The sequence below is a fragment of the Staurois parvus genome, unplaced genomic scaffold (assembly GCF_062004578.1).
Source record: "Staurois parvus isolate SC_StPar_1 unplaced genomic scaffold, SC_StPar_1.0 ptg000686l, whole genome shotgun sequence".
In the NCBI taxonomy this organism is placed as follows: Eukaryota; Metazoa; Chordata; class Amphibia; order Anura; family Ranidae; genus Staurois; species Staurois parvus.
In genome coordinates, this window is record NW_028318482.1 from 23,627 (window position 1) to 43,200 (window position 19,574).

The 19,574-nt window shown below is 41.9% G+C and overlaps 1 protein-coding gene across 8 annotated transcripts in view; it reads right to left on the reverse strand.

Annotated features, from left to right (window-relative positions):
• Nucleotides 1-19,574, reverse strand: part of MIB2 (MIB E3 ubiquitin protein ligase 2) — a 162,567-nt gene that overhangs the window by 16,051 nt on the left and 126,942 nt on the right. For all 8 annotated transcript variants that reach the window (XM_089652546.1, XM_089652545.1, XM_089652542.1 and 5 more), the window contains 4 exons: nucleotides 19,043-19,197; nucleotides 9,353-9,479; nucleotides 6,052-6,270; nucleotides 4,371-4,549 (listed from right to left, as the gene is read on the reverse strand). In XM_089652546.1, the coding sequence (XP_089508672.1) occupies nucleotides 4,371-4,549; nucleotides 6,052-6,270; nucleotides 9,353-9,479; nucleotides 19,043-19,197 (680 nt within the window). The remainder of the gene's footprint in view (nucleotides 1-4,370; nucleotides 4,550-6,051; nucleotides 6,271-9,352; nucleotides 9,480-19,042; nucleotides 19,198-19,574) is intronic.

Genomic DNA, 19,574 nt, shown 5'->3' on the forward strand with positions numbered 1-19,574 from the left:
GGTTTTGAATTGTTTTTCTCACAATCCTGCGAGCTGTTCTGTCTGATATTTTTCTTGGTTTTCCAGATCTTGCTTTAACTTCCACTGTTCCTGATGACTGCCATTTCTTAATTACATTCCGAACAGAGGATATTGACATCTGAAAACGCTTTGCTATCTTCTTATAGCCTTCTCCAGCTTTGTGAGCGTCAACTATTTTCAGTTTCAGTTTTCTAGACAACTGCTTAGAAGAACCCATGGTGCTGATTGTTGGGGCAAGGTCAGATGAGTCTGGGCATTTAAAACCTTTGAGATTGACATAACCTGGTTTTCCCAGTCGATGACTGAGAACAATCTATGACACTGCCAGGTCTCAGCTTTGCAAAGGGGGCAGTGCATGCTATAAATTCTGCAGGGTGCCCAAACTTTTGCAGACGCCATTTATTTGTTTTCTGTTATTTTGAAAGTGTAAATGATGGAAATAAAATCGAACTTTTGTTGACATATTATAAGAATGTCTAATCTGTAATTTGATGCCTTTTGGAGATTTTTCCATCTTTCCTTGGCTTCTTTATGCACATTAATACAAATTTTTAGCTGGGGTGCCCAAACTTTCGATCCCCACTGTATATATTCATGTAGTTCAATATGCCTCTGTTTGCGCTGATGAAGAAGGTTCCGCCCTGGAAACATATTAACCTTGCTCCATGCATATGGGCATCACCTATACATCACACTGGACTGCAGCTGTTGGATCATTGATATTTCAGTTTTTACTTACGTTTGTGAGTATATTTCACGTTTTAGTCCTATAAAATGGTTTTGTGGTAATGCACGAGGTTTGTGCCCCCTCTCTTTGTGTGTTTTATTGTAGCTTAAAGGATAAGTTCACCTTTCGTAACATATTACATGTTATATCCATATTCAGGGTGTAACATGTAACATGTTAGGAATGAACCAGCCCCTGCTCCTCTTCGCTCCCTGTTGTGACAGCTAGCGGGTGATCTTCTACAGCCTAAGCAGCTGTCGGCTTGTAATTCTCAATGAACTACAACAGCACTGTGGAGCACCGTGGTAGTTCATGGATCCTTCCTGTCAATATATCTGCTAGCCTATACATCCTGTATGGGCAAGCAAATATACTGACAGGCCTGCAGGAGACCTGCATGAGATCCGCGATCTGCTGATTGCTGGTGCAATACTTTAGAGCAGTGGTCTCCAAACTGTGGCCTGAGGGCCGGATGCAGCCCTTTGCTGGCCATTATCCAGCCTTTGGGGTGCTTTTCCTTCCAGTGATATGAGGCATATTCCTACCACTGCCACCAACAGTGGGGCCTAATTCCTGCCACTGACACCAATGATGGGGCATTATTCCTCCCACTGACACCAATGATGGGGCACTATTCCTCCCACTGACACCAATGATAGGGCACTATTCCTCCCACTGACACCAATGATGGGGCACTATTCCTCCCACGGACACCAATGATGGAGCACTATTCCTCCCACTGATACCAATGATGGAGCACTATTCCTCCCACTGATACCAATGATGGGGCACTATTCCTCTCACTGATACCAATGATGGGGCACTATTCCTCTCACTGATACCAATGATAGGGCACTATTCCTCTCACTAATACTAATGATGGGGCACTGTTCCTCTCACTGAAACAAATGATCGGGCACTATTCCTCCCACTGACACCAATGATGAGGCACCATTCCTCCCACTGACACCAATGATGGGGCACTATTCCTCCCACTGACACCAATGATGGGGCACTATTCCTCCCACTGACACCAATGATGGGGCACTATTCCTCCCACTGACACCAATGATATGGCACTGTTCCCCCCACTGACACCAATTATGGGGCACTACTCCTCATCCTACTGACCACCAACCCTGAGGCCATGTTTATTCTCCCCGATGCTGGGCCCAAGACATTTAACACCTCCACTGGACACAATCCAGCCACCGTAAAGTCTGAAGAACAGTAAACTGGCCCTTTGCTTGAAACGCTTGGAGAACCCTGCTTTAGAGGCTCCAGAAACAAAAGAAAATAATAAATGCACATTTTTTTATATGCAAAAAAAAAATGTGCATTTATTATTTTTTGTAAAAAGGTGAACTTATCCTTTATAAAAGGATTTCCCCTATCTGAAGAGGGCAGCGAAAAGCGAGTTCATCATCAGATTTGGAGCATCTGATCTGAAGATTTTACCTGAAGATTTCTCTTTTTTTCATTTGTGCTATTGCCTTTTATGTTTTTGTGGGCTGGCTACTCCTTTAGTACTGATATATATCTTTCATATGTTTGTTATAATGATGGTTTATAAAAAATTAGATATCTTAACCCCTCCCGATTCTGTCTTATAGTCTCCAGCAACACCTATGGTCTGCAGACACTTTCTTATTTTGCCAATGGTGTCAGTACAGTACGATAGTTTCTGAGGACAGGTTGCAGGTTGAGTCAGAACAGTACCGATTGTTTCTGCAGTATGCTGGTTGTGTTAGTACGACACTGATTGTGTCTGCAGATATGTTGCTGGTTGTGTTAGTACGGCACTGATGGTGTCTGCAGATATGTTGCTGGTTGTGTTAGTATGGCACTGATGGTGTCTGCGGATATGTTGCTGGCTTGTCGGTATGTACTGACTGTGTCGGAGCATAGGTTGTCAGTTCAGTACTAATTGTGTCTGCAGGTATGTTGCTGGTTGCATTATTACAGTACTGTTTGTATCCGAGATCATGTTGCTGGTTATGTCAGTATGGTACTGATGACGTCTGCAGACATGTTGCTGGTTAGGTCAGCGGGCACTGATTACACATGAGGATATGTTGCTGGCTGGATTTGTGCAGTGTTGATTGTGTCCGAGGACATGTTGCGCATTGAGTCTGTATGGTGCCGAGTGTATCTGAGAATATGTTGCTGGCTGCGTCAGTATGGTACCGACTGGGTCAGTGGACATATTGCTGCTTGCATCAGTATGATACCAATTGTGTCTGAGGACATGCTGCTGTTTGCGTTGGTACAGTCCCGATTGTGTCGGAGGACATTTTTCTGCCGATTGTGTCAGTTTGGTACTGATAATGTCTGAGGTCATGTTTCTAGTTGCATCAGTATGGTATTGATTGTGTTTGCAGACTTATTGCTGGTTGCGTGAATACAGTATTTATTTTGTTTTTGCGGATATGTATCAGATTGTGACTACCTTAATTTGATTTTGATTCCATTTCTGCAATTATAATCTTCCTACCTATTGTTACAATATTGTAAATCTTGGTAAACTAGTTTTGATTTTGTGTATATCTGTTGGGGGCGAGACACAAGATAGTTGGCGTAGGAGAGAAAAACTGTACTCACAAGGTTTTATTCCCGCCTGTCCATGATCCTGACTGATTCACAATGTGTGGCTCATAGAGAACTGTGTAGCAGCCAATAAAAAGGCACTGGGATGGCCAATAAGTTTTCTCTTCATTCACAGGCAAATCCCAATCATTCCTATAGTGAGGCATCTATCATTGCATCACATAACAGAAAACTTCTCTAAAGAAATAAATAGGATGTTGTCTGCGCATGTGTAAAACACTTTGGGGTTGGTTAGAAGTTTCCAGTAGCAACTTTGTAGTTCTCAATGGGCTGCACAGAATGAACAGATAAGCAGAAGACCCTAAGGACAGGGGAGTTATTTAGGAGATAATATAGTACAGTCAAACTTTAAAGCTGAGAGAAATGCATGAAATGCCACTGTTGACATTCTTTTGAAAATTCTAGTTGCCTGGCTGTCAAGCTAACCCATTAACATCAGCACTTTTGGGGTCACTGTCTTGAAACAAACATGCAGATCAAGAAAATTTGAAAACCAGAAGGCTTTATCTGCATTTTTGTGGCAGGCCAATGATTCAAAAAACTGGAGCAAAGGGCCAGCATGGCTGATCGGCAGAAGTCAGCAACGACACATCTCATCCTTTTCTGCAAAACAGCTGAAAGGTGCCTGGCAGTGCCATCAGGTATAAGTCGAAAATTTCCTAGCAAAAACAGGCTGCACACTCCGCAATCATATCTCAGACGCTGGTTTGGCTCGTCTTCACTGAAACAATCAACTGAACCAGCAACAGCAATGCCGCACACCGAAATGTGCATGTTTTGCACTAGGCATGGCGTTTTCTCAAAGAATGACTATTTAATTCTTTGGGAAAGCACTGTGCCTAGCATGAAGCATGTCAGAATATAACTTGTTCCAGCTGGCTATTTTAATTAATGAAAAATCTTATTTTGAGACTCAATACATGGCATTTTTGTTGCTTGTAAAATTTACCAGATATACGGTAAGTAGGTGAAGGGTCCCTGGTATCACCTGAGAATATTTAAAAGACATATGTACCTGAATCTCTGAGTAAAGTTTTTCACAAGGTGTGCTATCCTCCCATCCGTTATCAGGTCCAAAGGAGATTTTCCTCTGTGATTAGCATAGTTAATGTCTGCCCCTGACAAAGCCAAGAGGCAAGCGATTGCTGTTCCAACATTTAATTCTGTGTTTCCAAGCAACCCAGTAGCTTGCAGCTAGAAAAAAGAATACATAAAGTATAAAAATACACATTCTAGGCTTTGACCCCCCACAGGAGGTCATGACTACTTTTTTTCTCAAATGAAACAAAAGTTGATCCTTATAAATTATTCCGCTCTAAAGAAACCATGTGAGAGTCACAGACAGGCTGGATAACCTATGAGAACTGGATGAAGACAAAAATGTTTTGGTATCATATGAATACTTGACAAATATATATATATGATTCTGCAGGGTATCGAACAGCATGGAACAGTGGTCAAGTGCCTGCATTCCAGTCATACTATCCATGAAGCAGGTTTAAACTAGTAACATGTTTACTTTAAACGGGCCCCCAATGTTTGCCCCTGTGTAAAAGGTCTAACTGGCTGAATGAGCCAAGCCACCTCACTTGTATAAAGGGATAAACTTTTATTTGAGTTGTACAAGGCATGTATCATGCTCTTTCTTGATCATCAGTCCTCAATTCACTGGGCCAAATTTTTTGATTTTTGTTTGTACTCTGCTATATAAGAAGCTAATGAATTGCTTTTACACTGTAGTCTAAGTGATAACTTCAGCTGTTTAAAAAAAGTGATAAACTTGACATTATAAGTTACTTGGCAACACTATTGTAAAACAGACTTTTGTCTAATTTCCCTTTGGCAAGTGCACATGCAATGCACTGGATACAATGGATAACTTTAGACCCTGCACTTGATATAAATGATATTTCAAGATCCGACACAAATATAAGGGAACAAGATCAGTAATATACTGTAAATATGTACAAGTGTGATTATTATGCTGTCCTACCTAATGGCTAGCACACATGATGAGAAAATCGTACAAAAATAACTGTAATCAGAGCGATCGTTCTCTAATCTAACTGTTAGTACATAGCTTCCGACAGCCGATCATGATCATCGTGTAATTAGTATGGTGTCCGTACAAAAGAATTTGAGTGTACAAGATAGTGCATGAGCGGAAACAAAAGAATGAACTGGGAGAATGTTGCTACGTACGTAAATTGTTTCTGTTGTATCATAAATGTCTTACCGTTCGTAATCCCCCTTGGGTTCGATATGAGACTAGATTTAAAAAAAACAAAAAACAAGAACAATGGATGATCTTTTGTTCGATTTTCTCATCGTGTGCTAGCCATAAGGATGCCTATAGGTATGAGATTACACTTGTGAATGATTAATGGTCAATCATATTAGAAGCCAATTGCAAAACCACTCTGACTGCTGCTGTTCCCCAGCTACAAACTGTCAGTTCTGCCTTTCTCCATCCTCACCCCTCTTGGCAGCAATAAACGTGACATTAAGCCAGGCCAAGCTGTTTGTGATCTCACTAATATACTTCACTAGCAGAGGCAGTGAATAGACTTCTAATTGCGGTAGTGAGTCAGTCAACGGTAAGTGGATTCAAACATGCAAGTTAAAAAAAAAACAAAACACACACAGATATATATATATACATACACAGCAATGCATGCACTATCATCTGGTATTACCTTGTTGAGCAAAGCTGAGCCAACGCCTTCAGGCTCCAGAGAGGTGAGGTGCTGCTGTACTAGTACTATGTGCATAGGAGTATCTCCATCCTCGTCTTCTGCATTTACATCACCTCCTTCCGTCACCAGGAGTTGCACAAGGCTAATGTGCCCATGAGTCACTGCCAGGTGTAGAGGAGTTTGGTTTCTGTTGTTCCTGAGATTGACATCGCACCGTCCCTTTAAAGTGACACAAATTGAAAACGCGTAAGGTGGTTTCAGATTCTAGGGGTGGCTTTAAACTTGATATCCTATTAGAAAATATTAAAGTATAACTGGCATTGGAAATATTACAAATAACAGAGTGCCAACAAGGCCCCTGCTGCAGGGGAATCCAAAGGGTTTCTCTACCAGCTTTGCAATTAATGAGTGGACTAACCAGAGAGAACAAAGCATAGTGAATAGCCTGAAAACCAAGCTACTCACACTTTTGCATTACGATTGCGTATCAGTGTTGCTTATACCCAATGAATGGGCAGCCAACACATTGCAAAAGATGAAAAAACACACAAATAAAACTTGTTAATAACACAGTATTCATCGTGAATTACCCTCTACTGTACAGTAAGTTGGAGTGCCATTCACAATAAATGACTCCACACATAGAGCTGATGATTTGCAGTAATGTCTGTGTTACTGCAATGTACATGTGTGAATGGGCCCTAAGGTTGGGTTCATACTGCTGCACTGCAGCAATGTGTGTGTTACAACAATGCTTAAAAACAACATGCACATACTGTGTAACAGAACCAGACCCCGACTGCACTAGGGTATTTCCGTTAGACTCCTGCTTCCCTGTCCGAACACCAACCACGGACACCACCCTGACCATACAGGAAATAGACAGCACCAGACTCATCTTAAAACAGGAAGTGGACTGCTTTATTTTTACACAGACACAAGATATAAACATTCAAGGGAACAACCCACCTCCCTGCAAAAGGACACAGAGCGGGGCAAACCAAATTTAGCAACCAGAGACACATCCCAACAGACAGTCCTATCAGGAGGGCTGCTGGAAACACCCCCACTAAGTCAATACACAAACACATAATAGAACAATGGGACCACATGGCAGTGAATAATGAACAACCCCCACACCAATACACAAACATTACATCCCATAATATTTTACTATTACAATGGGATGCAGCTGCATGGCAGAGAACAATGAACAATCCCCACACCAATATTAGAACATTTCACCCTGTACCCCTAACAGGCACAGGGTGCCTTGGACAGAAGAGGAACAGAAGGAGCTGAGACGGGTCCCCCCACCCCCAAAAGTCACTCCCGTCACATACTGTATGCTGCCGCACACTACAACGCATAATATTCCATTACCATGCTTTTTGATGCACTGTGAAACAAAAAATAGTGCATGCACTCTTTTGGTGCGTTAGACAGCCTATGCAATTAAATGGACTGTCTTTACGCAACACATGTTACCACGCTGCAATAGTGTGAATCCAGCCTAAAGGTACAGTGCAGCCACAAATAAATGTACATTTAAATTTGTAGCACATGGTTACCTGCTGACTGCCTTTAGCTCTGTTCCTCGTGGGTCATCTTCCGGACTAGCCTAATTAGTGTGCTTGCCAGCATCCTTATTTTCTGAATTAATGTCTAAACTGAAGGAGGTCAGATTCTGTGAAATACCCTCTGAATTCCTAAGCTGGCCAAACATGGTGCAAATTTGGGCTGATTCAGCAAGAAATTTGAGCCATGGGGGGCCCTGTCAGTACCACCCAGCTCAGCAAAAGTGGATTTAAAAATCAGTGAAGTCCATTGAAAAATGATCAGCTAAACAAAGACTGCATCCTGTCAGATGAAGACACTGTTCAGGTATTCGGGCTCCTGTGGGTGTCACGGTCTAAAAACAATAGCTTGCAGTGGAAATACCTCCATCCATACTATTTAGTGTGAATAGAGGAATAGACTGATTTTCTCTCACTCAGCTGATGGCCTGAATAAGAGAAATCTATGCATATATGGCTAGTCGTAGAGAAGAAATACAGAATCAAGTGAGGAGAGGCTGCAGTCAAACCCAGAACCATTGTGAAAAACTTGTTAAATTTGTGTGCAATGCAGTCGGGCCAAATGGTGCTGCTCTGCTATGTTCACCCAGGAATGCCTGAGCAGATCCCCTGCTGAATCTGAACTGAACAGGACGGATGTCAGTTTTGTGACATCCAGATCCAATCAGTTATCGTCAGAATTTTGACATGAGACTGTGGTGGAACCATGGGTGACCTGATGTAAACAGAACTGTACCCATTTACATTTGACTACCTCTGATCTGTCACATGAGATCCAGAAAAATGGAAAGGTCCATTTAATTTTTTTTCTTTTTCTGGACCTGGACAGACTCGGAGGTAGGCAGACATAAAAGAACACAAGTCTGTTTACATCCTCATGCTACAGACTAAAAGGAACTTCGGATCAGGTGTGCCTGCAAAACTGATAGACCTGATTGGAAAGCCTGTGTAAAAGGGGCCTTAGCCACAAATCTATTCAAAATGACTTGTTCTACAACACTGAAGATATTTCACTGCTTGTCCAAGAAGCTTCTTGAGTTCTAAATGTCATTAAAACTGAGTAAGCTGCGTGTTTAAGATTGCAAAACACCTACAACATTATAGAACAAATCCAGTTGAATTTGGCTAACTAGTACTAGCTATTCGAACATTTGCTATGTTTTCTGGACAGTGTCAACCGTTTAGTGACTGCCTTTACATATTGCCTGGAGTCCAATTAAAGGTTCTTAAGTGGTAGAAAACTTTAGGCTCTATAGTTAGACTTGTATTGGATGATACTGCTCACAGAATTCAAAAGAAAGGTTCACAAATTAAAAAAAAAACTAAAAAAAGTACTTCTCTTTAACTTCATTATTACAGGATTAAATTATTATTATACAGGATTTAAATCCTCCTAGATTGTAAACTCTAACGAGCAGGGCCCTCTGTTTCCTCTTGTACCAAATTGTATTGTAACTGTATTGTCTACCTTCATTTTGTAAAGCGCTGAGCAAACTGTCAGCGCTATATAAATCCTGTATTATAATAATAATTTATATAGCACAAACAGCTTGCGCAGAGCTTTACAAAATGAAGGCAGACATTACAGTTACAATACAATTTGGTACAAGAGGAAACAGAGGGCCCTACTCATTAGAGCTTACATAAACCTTGAAGGGTAATCTGAAATAGTCCCCCATATTGTACATACTGTTGTCAGGACATCTCTACCATGCTGTGTGTACCTCTTTGACTAAGATCTCCACCACTTCCTGATGGTTGTTCAGTGTGGCCAGGTGCAGGGCGGTGAAGCCATCTTCTTTCTTGGAGTCTACCAACTGCCGTGCTCTTTCCAGGATCTTCCTGACAGCTCTGAGGACATAAGCAACACAAAATTTCCAGACTCTGCTAAAGAATTTGCCGCATCCAGCAATAAAACATGGCATTCAGTTTACCCAAAAGTCATATTATAGTTATTGGTGGAGTCTGATCAGCTGCGTAACCCCTTGGCTTCTCATATCTCTTGGGAACTCCAGTAATTAAATAAATTGAAAATCCCACGGAGTAAGTGGAAACCCCTCCTAACTGCTGTAATGCATGCACAGACCTTGGGAACAACTTGGCTGTAATGTTTTACCCAATGGCTATGTTTCTTTCTGTGTTAGTGACCCAGAACAACTGTGAAGATAAGGTGGTTCAGAGGAAAGTTAAGTCCAAGACCTGTATATTTGTCCCAGGTCCATTACTAAACAGTATTAAATTAGGGCGCACATGCAATCTTGTCACTGAGGACAACTCACCCATGTCAGGATTGCTAAGAAATGTAGAGAAAATTCTCAAGTGCTCAAATGATTTTGCTCTCTCTTTGGTTGGATGAGTGTTGTGTTGTTCCCTCACTGATAGAAACACTGCAGAATGTCACATGTCAGCATTGTCTCTCTAATCTGACCAATGAGGGAGAGGTAATGTGCAAGCAGGTATTTCTCTTCCCTGTAAGTGATCTTGTCACGGTCGAGGTTTTGCCAGCAATGGGTTAAAAGTATAATGTGGTTCTTAAAGAGTCAGCATGATAGTCAGTCATAGCCATATGGCAGTTTTAGTCCAGACACTTTCACCCCCTTCCTGTCCAGGCCAATTTTTAGCTTTCAGCGCGATCACACTTTGAATGACAATTGCGCAGTCATGCAACACTGTACCCATTTGAAGTTTTTAGCATTTTTTTGAGACAGATAAAGCTTTATTTTGGTGGTATTTATTCAACAATTTTTATTTTTTTTGCTATATAAATGAAAAAGTTCAATAATTTTGAAAAAAATTATCCAGACACTTTCACCCCCTTCCTGTCCAGGCCAATTTTTAGCTTTCAGCGCGATCACACTTTGAATGACAATTGCGCAGTCATGCAACACTGTACCCATATGAAGTTTTTAGCATTTTTTTGAGACAGATAAAGCTTTATTTTGGTGGTATTTCTTCAACAATTTTTATTTTTTTTGCTATATAAATGAAAAAGTTCAATAATTTTGAAAAAAAGTGTTTTTCTTATAAAATTTTGCAAATCAATAATATTTCATCATAAATCTTGGCCAAAATGTATTCAGTTATCTTTTTAGTAAAAAAAATAACCCAAATTAGTTTATAACCAAAACAGTATCATTTAAAAAATTTTTTTTTTACATTTTTATTTTATTTTTTATATTATTATTTATGCTTTGTTTTTTTTTAACATACTGTCACTCTAGCAGTACAGTGTCACCATGGTGACACTGTACTACTTGTGGGGGTGTGATGAAGATTTTTTTTTTTTTACACTGATTGCTTTTACACCCATAAAAGCTGTACAAGCAATCATTTCTCCTCCTCTCTGGCTGCATTCTTGCAGCCATTGAGAAATACTGTGTGAGCTGTGATTGGCCACAGATTGTCACATGGTACAAGGCTGTTGTGAATAGCCTTGTGCCATGTGACCTCTGTGATCATTCACAGATTTCACATGTAGTAAGCAATGATGTCAGAAGTGACATCTTGCTTACTACTCTGCATGTAATCACCGATTGGCCAATCGGTGATCACATAATCGGGACTTTACATAGAGGTCCCGTACGACGATCGTTGTTCCACTGTGTCCGGAGGACACAGCTGGCACCGGATTGTGGTGCTGCGCGCTCCCAGGGAGCGCTCACAAGCAGGGGGTGGGGAGGCTGTTTATAAATGGCCACCTGCCCCTGCACTGCCACCGTTCGGCCGTTTATATACAACGGCTGGACGGGAGGTGGTTAAAAAGAGAGATCAGCAACAGCACACTCCATGTTTATTTCATATTAGGCTCAATTTACCACCCAGTTATCCATCACATGGAGTTTTACACTGATCACCTTTGAAAATGCCAGTTGCACTGTAGACCCTGGCTTCAATGCCCAGAAGAAGCATGCGGTTAGTGAAATCAGTGCTATTGATCAGCATACATAAAATATATGAAAAGTGCCGCGCTCCTGTGTGTTTACATGATTACATGTAATGGATGTAAGGATGATTACAATAAAAGAATTAATAATATAAATTAATAATAAAAAATAAGTACAGTGGATAAATAATTATAAATAATATAAAAACTTATATGTTGGACTACCTATACCATCTTAAATAAATAACATATATTGTGCTAATAATATTAGTGAATATATAAAGTGATGTATAAACATATATGAACACATGCTCATAAACAGTCCTTTTTTAGTGTAAATTTCTTATAGTGCAATGCCGCTCCACCACCTCAGGTTTTGCCTTATAAATAAGGCAAAACTAGCTTTTTGTCCTTGTAGGACTACTGGGATGATCCTCCTGCATGGGATTTTCCAAATGGCAAAATAGGATGACTGTGATAGACTCTCACTCCACCTGGGGTCTCTGCAGTATCTGTATCTAGTACTGATCAAATGTTGATTGATGGATGTTTCTCTTTTTTCCTCCAGAGATCTCCTTCCTCCTATGTAGATCTCTCTCCAATGTGTCACAGATAAATAATGTGAAGAAAAATAGAGACCATAGTGCTTTATCCTTTAAAGTTGGATTTTATTAATTGCTGCAAGTTCCATTCACAGATTAACTACTTGCCGACCGCGCATAGCCGAAAGACGGCTTCACCGCGGCCGGCCAGTTCTGAGTGGACGTCATATGACGTCCTCCCAGAACGCGCTCTCCTGTGCGCCCCAGGGGGCGCGCACCCGGCGATCTCCGTGATCGCTGTGTCCTACGGACACAGCTGATCACGTGATGTGGTGAAAGGCCGATCCCACCGGCCTTTTACCACGTGATCAGCGGTGTCCAATGACACGCTGATCACAGGAAAATGCAAGTGCCGGTTCTCGGCTGCACTTTCCTCACGCTGTCAGATCGTGAGGAAAGTACTGCCGAGAACCGGCAGTTGTCAGAGCGGGGATCGGCACCGATCATCAGGGCACTGATGATCAGTGCCCTGATGATCGGTGCCCAGCAGTGACCCCCGCAAGTTCCGATCAGCAGTGCGCCCACTAGCCCCGCCCACCCATTCCCAGCAGTGCCCCCACCTGTGCCCAGCAGTGCCCCCACCTGTGCCACTCTGCAGTGCCACCTACCTGTGCCCAGAAGTGCCACCTACATGTGCCCAGCAGTGCCACCCACCTGTGCCCACCCACCTGTGCCCACCAGTGCCACCCACCTGTGCCCACCCACCAGTGCTGTCCACCAGTGCCACCCACCAGTGCCACCCACCAGTGCTGCCAGTCAGTGCCACCAGTCAGTGCCCAGGGGTTGTGCCAGTCAGTGCCGCCAGTCAGTGCCCAGAAGTGATGCCAGTCAGTGCCGTCTATCAGTACCCATCATCAGTGTCACCTATCAGTGCCGCCTATCAGTGCTGCATATCAGTGCCGCCTATCCGTGACCCCTAATTAGTGCTGTCTATCAGTGCCGCCTATCCGTGCCACCTCATTAGTACTGCCTATCAGTGCCCTTTAGTGCTGCCTATCAGTGCCCATCAGTGCCGCCTATCAGTGCCCATCAGTGCCGCCTCATCAACGCAAATCAGTGAAGGAGAAAAAATACCTGTTTGAAAAATTTTATAAAAGAAACACATAAACTTTTTTTTTTTTTTCAAATTTTTTGCACTTTTTTTAATTTATAGCGCAAAAAGTAAAGCGCCCAGTGGCGATTAAATACCACCAGAAGAAAGCTCTATTTGTGAGAAAAAAATGATCAAAATTTCATATGGGTACAATGTTGCATGACCGCGCAATTGTCAATCAAAGTGCGGCAGCGCTGAAAGCTGAAAATTGGCCTGGTAAGGAAGGGGGTATAAGTGCCCGGTAGGCAAGTGGTTAACATGTAGCTGTGAGTAAAAATCGTTTCATCTGGCCTGCAGTCTCTGCTATACTCGCCGTGCTGTGTCCTAGGCAACGTTGTGACGTCAGAGCCCCTCCCCTACGCGTTGCGTCACCGGGTCACGTGACTTCATCAGGGGGATACGATTGGACATCACTACAGTTGCTTCTATAGATAGATATATATATATATATGCCGGCCGCCATTTTGTTGGAATCTGCATGTGCGCGGCCATCTTAATGGGGTCTAGCAGAGACTGCAGGCCAGCTGAAACGATTTTTACTCACAGCTACATGTTAATCTGTGAATGGAACTTGCAGCTAGGGTGGTCATCTTCATGTGGTGATTGTGGTCCCATCGGGGCAAGGGCACTGTTTTGCACACAGTAGAAGGCTGGTGGTGGTGAGTGTGACACTTTGCTATAGAAGAAAGTATATATTTTTTGAAGCACTGACACTTTTTCTGAGCACTGGCACTTTAAGAGACATTAATTTTCATCACATATTTGGATTATCAAAGTTTTTTCATGGCTTTTTTTTGCTTATTAGTTATGTGTTTATGGTTTTTTTGTAGGGTAAGGGCGGCCTTAAAGTGGTAATAAACTATTTGTTTAATTTTTACCCACTTATAATAAAGCTTACATGTACAGTCGCAAGAAAAAGTATGTGAACCCCTTGGGATCACGTGGCGTTTTGCATGAATTGGGCATAAAATGTGCTCTGAACATCATCTAAGTCACAAAAATAGAAGAACACAGTCTGCTGAACATAATACTACACAAACATTAGATGTTGCCATGGTTTAATTGCACATAACATGTAAAAATTCACAGTGCAGGGAGGAAAAAGTATGTGAATCTTTGGACCTAATAACTGATTGACCCTCCTTTGGCAGCAATAACCTCAACCAAACGTTTCCTGTAGTTGCAGATCAGACCTGCACAACGATCTGGACCACTCCTCTTCACAAAACTGTTTCAGTGTAGCAATATTCTTGGGATGTCTAGTGTGAATTGCTCTCTTAAGGTCATGGCACAGCATTTCAATCGGGTTGAGGTCAGGACTCTGACTGGGCCACTCCAGAAGGCGTATTCTGTGCTGTTGCAGCCATTGTTTTGTTGAATTACTTATATGCTTTGGGTCATTGTCCTGTTGCATCACCCATCCTCTGCGGAGCTTCAGTTGGCGGACAGATGGTCGTACGTTTTCCTGCAAAATGTCTTGATAAACTCTGGAATTCATAGTGCCGCGCTCCTATTTACTAGTATATATATCTCTTACTCCTAGAGGTACATGAATATTTATCTAAAACAATACATAAATCTCTGTGACCAATAAATACAGTTATTAAATAAAATAAAATAGCAATAATAAATTAATGGTGAATCACTATGACTAGTGAATCAAGCAAATTATATAAATATAAATAAATCAAGAACCTTCATACATGTGACTGATAACAATCAATCCTAAATTGATTGTGACTGTGAAAAATACAATTAAATTCAAATAATACAATCTAAATTAGTGCCCCTCTGATCTACTGTGATCACTCCATCTATATTGTGCAAAAGCATATACAAGTGTGCACGTGCATATAGTAAAAATATTATATCAAAAGTCTTTCAAAATAAAGTGCAATGTGCAGGTGGATTCCTTATTCCCTCTCGCCGAGTGCTTAGTGGTCTCCCTATGCGCTCACCTTAATATTTGCCTGAATAAATCCAGGCAAATACGCTTTTAATCCTTCCAGGATTGATGGGATGAGATGATACTCTTATACAAGCTGTTCCAGAAGGTAGGTGTGGATCTATAGGGGTTCTCCTGTTCTCTCCTTTATCCCCTTGTGCAGCTGCTCATGAATAGATATCCTGACCAGCTCTCTAAGGATCTCCTAATTCCCCTCCTGGGGTTATCACCTTCTCCAATCCTCCTTATACCAGCTGTCTGCAGTGTGTATCACCCGGGAGAAGCAGTTCTGACAGGCTGGATACGTAAAGCCAGTATTCTGGATGGACAGAATGGTGCCAGGGACAAACCTTCTCTTTTCATTCATATGTATGTCATACAATCTTTTCTCATCTCGTAGCATCGGCTCGCCTTCTCTACGTCACTCGGGGGCGCGGCATTTAAAACAGGAAGAGAGCTGAGTGTGCTGGAAAGTTCCTGCAGTCTGGTCGTGTGACGTCACAGGCCCTTTTCACTCTACTCTTCCTCTTGTGGAGAGTGCATGTGATCAGCACAGGGCCAATTGGCACAGTCCAGATGGAAAGCCTGGGTTCTACATCCTCCTAGAGCAGAGTGAAAACTCCTCCTACAGGCTTTGAACAGTGCTCTGCTGGACTGATAGAAGTCACAAGACTGCTCTAACTGCTGATGAGAAAAGATTGTATGACATACATATGAATGAAAAGAGAAGGTTTGTCCCTGGCACCATTCTGTCCATCCAGAATACTGGCTTTACGTATCCAGCCTGTCAGAACTGCTTCTCCCGGGTGATACACACTGCAGACAGCTGGTATAAGGAGGATTGGAGAAGGTGATAACCCCAGGAGGGGAATTAGGAGATCCTTAGAGAGCTGGTCAGGATATCTATTCATGAGCAGCTGCACAAGGGGATAAAGGAGAGAACAGGAGAACCCCTATAGATCCACACCTACCTTCTGGAACAGCTTGTATAAGAGTATCATCTCATCCCATCAATCCTGGAAGGATTAAAAGCGTATTTGCCTGGATTTATTCAGGCAAATATTAAGGTGAGCGCATAGGGAGACCACTAAGCACTCGGCGAGAGGGAATAAGGAATCCACCTGCACATTGCACTTTATTTTGAAAGACTTTTGATATAATATTTTTACTATATGCACGTGCACACTTGTATATGTTTTTGCACAATATAGATGGACTGATCACAGTAGATCAGAGGGGCACTAATTTAGATTGTATTATTTGAATTTAATTGTATTTTTCACAGTCACAATCAATTTAGGATTGATTGTTATCAGTCACATGTATGAAGGTTCTTGATTTATTTATATTTATATAATGTGCTTGATTCACTAGTCATAGTGATTCACCATTAATTTATTATTGCTATTTTATTTTATTTAATAACTGTATTTATTGGTCACAGAGATTTATGTATTGTTTTAGATAAATATTCATGTACCTCTAGGAGTAAGAGATATATATACTAGTAAATAGGAGCACGGCACTATCTATTTATAACATTGTATATACACTAGCAAGTGAGTCGGTGCAAGTGCCAGCGCACCAAGCACATCATATAAGAAGATAACTATATATTACCCACTGAATACCTCATTTCATAATAGCTCACAAGTATTCACCATCTAAACTCTGGAATTCATTTTCCCATCAATGACAACAATCCGTCTAGGCCCTGAGGCAGCAAAGCAGCCCCAAACCATGATGCTCCCTCCGCCATGTTTTACAGTGGGGATGAGGTTTTGATGTTGGTGTGCTGTGCCTTTTTTTCTCCACACATAGTGTTGTGTGTTCTTCCCAAACAACTCAATCTTGGTTTCATCTGTCCACAGTATATTTTGCCAGTAGTGCTGTGGAACATCCAGGTGCTCTTTTGCAAACTTCAAACGTGCTGCAATATTCTTTTTGGACAACAATGGCTTCCTCCGTGGTGTCCTCCCATGTACTCCATTCTTGTTTAATGTTTTCCTTATTGTAGATGTGTCAACAAAAATGTTAGCATGTGCCAGAGATTTCTGTAGGTCTTTAGCTGACACTCTGGGATTCTTCTTTACCTCATGCAGCATTCTGCGCTGTGCTCTTGCAGTCATTTTTACAGGACGACCACGTCTAAAGAGAGTAGCAACAGTGCTAAACTTTCTCCATTTGTAGACAGTCTGTCTTACCGTGGACACATGAACATCAAGGCTTTTGGTGATACTTTTGTAACCCTTTCCAGCTTCATGCAAGTCAACAATTCTTGATCGTAGGTCTTCTGAGAGCTCTTTTCTGCGAGGCATGGTTCACATCAGACAGTGCTTCTTGAAACCAGTAAACCCAAAACAGGTGTGTGTTTTTTAAGGGCAGGACAGCTGTCAGCAACACATCCAATATCATCACACTGATTGGAGTCAAGGTTGGCTCACTCCTGGCTCCAATTAGCTCTGGGAGAAGTCATTAAGCTAGGGCCTCACATACTTTTTCCTCCCTGCACTGTGAATGTTTACATGTTATGTGCAATTAAACCATGGCAACATCTAATGTTTGTGTAGTATTATGTTCAGCAGACTGTGTTCTTCTATTGTTGTGACTTAGATGACGTTCAGAGCACATTTTATGCCCAATTCATGCAAAACTCCACGTAATCCCAAGGGGTTCACATACTTTTTCTTGCAACTGTAGGTCAAATTAATATTTCCTAAATGTACACTGTCTAGGAGATATTCCAGCGAGAAATAGCCGGTGACGTCACCGGAGCATGCACTCTGAAGGAACGGCATACATGTGACAATCCTTCAGAGCTTTGTGTTGTGCCTGGGGCGAGTGACGTCATCGCGGCTCAACCAAACGGCCTGAGAACTCAGAAGAAGACTGAGTGAAGATGGAATCCCTGTCAATGGTGACCTGGTGCTGCTGGAGAGATGCATTCTAAAGGTAAGTCTGACATAATGTGCTAGTATGCAGTGCATACTAGCACATTATGGCTTAAACAGGCAGGGTGACTCTTGTTTTTTCTTGGTAACTTTACTACTGATTTAAGTTAAAGCTGGTCTTTGATAATGTTAGAACATTATATAAGCTGTAGCTATTATCATGGAAAGTAATATTATAATATCACTTTATATGGTTGCGCAGGTTTTCTCTCTGGTATTTAAACTATACATTGCCTTTTAGTTTTTACAAATGTTTCTACAAATTGTTCCAGATTTGAAGCTCTAAATGTTTCATCTTTGTCCATCTGGCTGTCAACCAATGATCAGTAGGACAGGTGTATGAGACTGTTGCAGGAAGCATTTCCATTAGAGAGACCATGTATCATATATGTTCATGTCCCTCCACTGCAGCAGGCCATCCTTGACACACAAATTGTTGCAGCAACACTTAATTTAAAGAGACACTATCACCTTAACCATGCAAGGCCCAGCCTCCATACATTAATTACGCTTCCTCACAGCCCCTTGCTCCTCTGCAGCTGGCATTTAAGTCAACTGTGTCAGCAACCCAAGGGAGCGGTCATATCACTCTCCCGGTCCTTGATATTACTTGGCACTCATGCAGCTGGTTGCATGCTCCCCCAAACCTGTAAGTGCCAAGTAGTGTTACACCACACCTTTTTCGATTATGGGCTGAGTGGGACAGGGCTTGACCCCCAAATGCTTATTCCCACACAACCAAGACAGAAGATCCCGCCTCAACCTTGGGATGACAAGTCACGCTAGTGCCATGACCAGATGAATGTTTCTTAGCCTATTTTGATGCATGTACACCAGATATGCAAACATGTTCTGTAGGGATAATCTGTCAGAGTGGAGACCAGCGGCAACGATATGGCAAAGGGTTGACCGATAGGGAAACCCAGAAGCATACACTTACAAAACGTTCCCTTTCAGAGCTGAGTGATGGAGAAGGTTGAAGCCTTGCTGATTCTGCACAGTGAAATCAATATTTGGTACTTCAGTAAGGATCTCTATGATACTTCTGTAGTCTGCTGTGATAGCATAATGCAGCGGTGTGTCTCCATGTAAGTCCTAAGAGGAGATTTACAAAGGTAGGAGTTACTTTCTGCTGGGTTAATGATAAAATAGTGACTCTTAAAGCTGAAGTCCAGGTATGCATAATTACATTGGTCCAGCTTAGACCAAGGAATATATGCATGTGTCATATCTAGCTGATCCCTGTAGATGCTGGAAACCACTGTAGTAGACACTGCTAGATTCTGGGTTTTGTGCCAAGCGGCTGCTCATCTGCTTCGTGAACACAGGAGTCCACTTGCTCGGCATGGGTGCCAATCAGAGAACACTGTAATTTCTTAAAGAAAGCAAAGCATTCTCCAATTGGATGAGGTGGAGACCATAATGTCACTGTCCCCCTCTCCATCTCATCCAATCAGAGAACGCTTTGTATT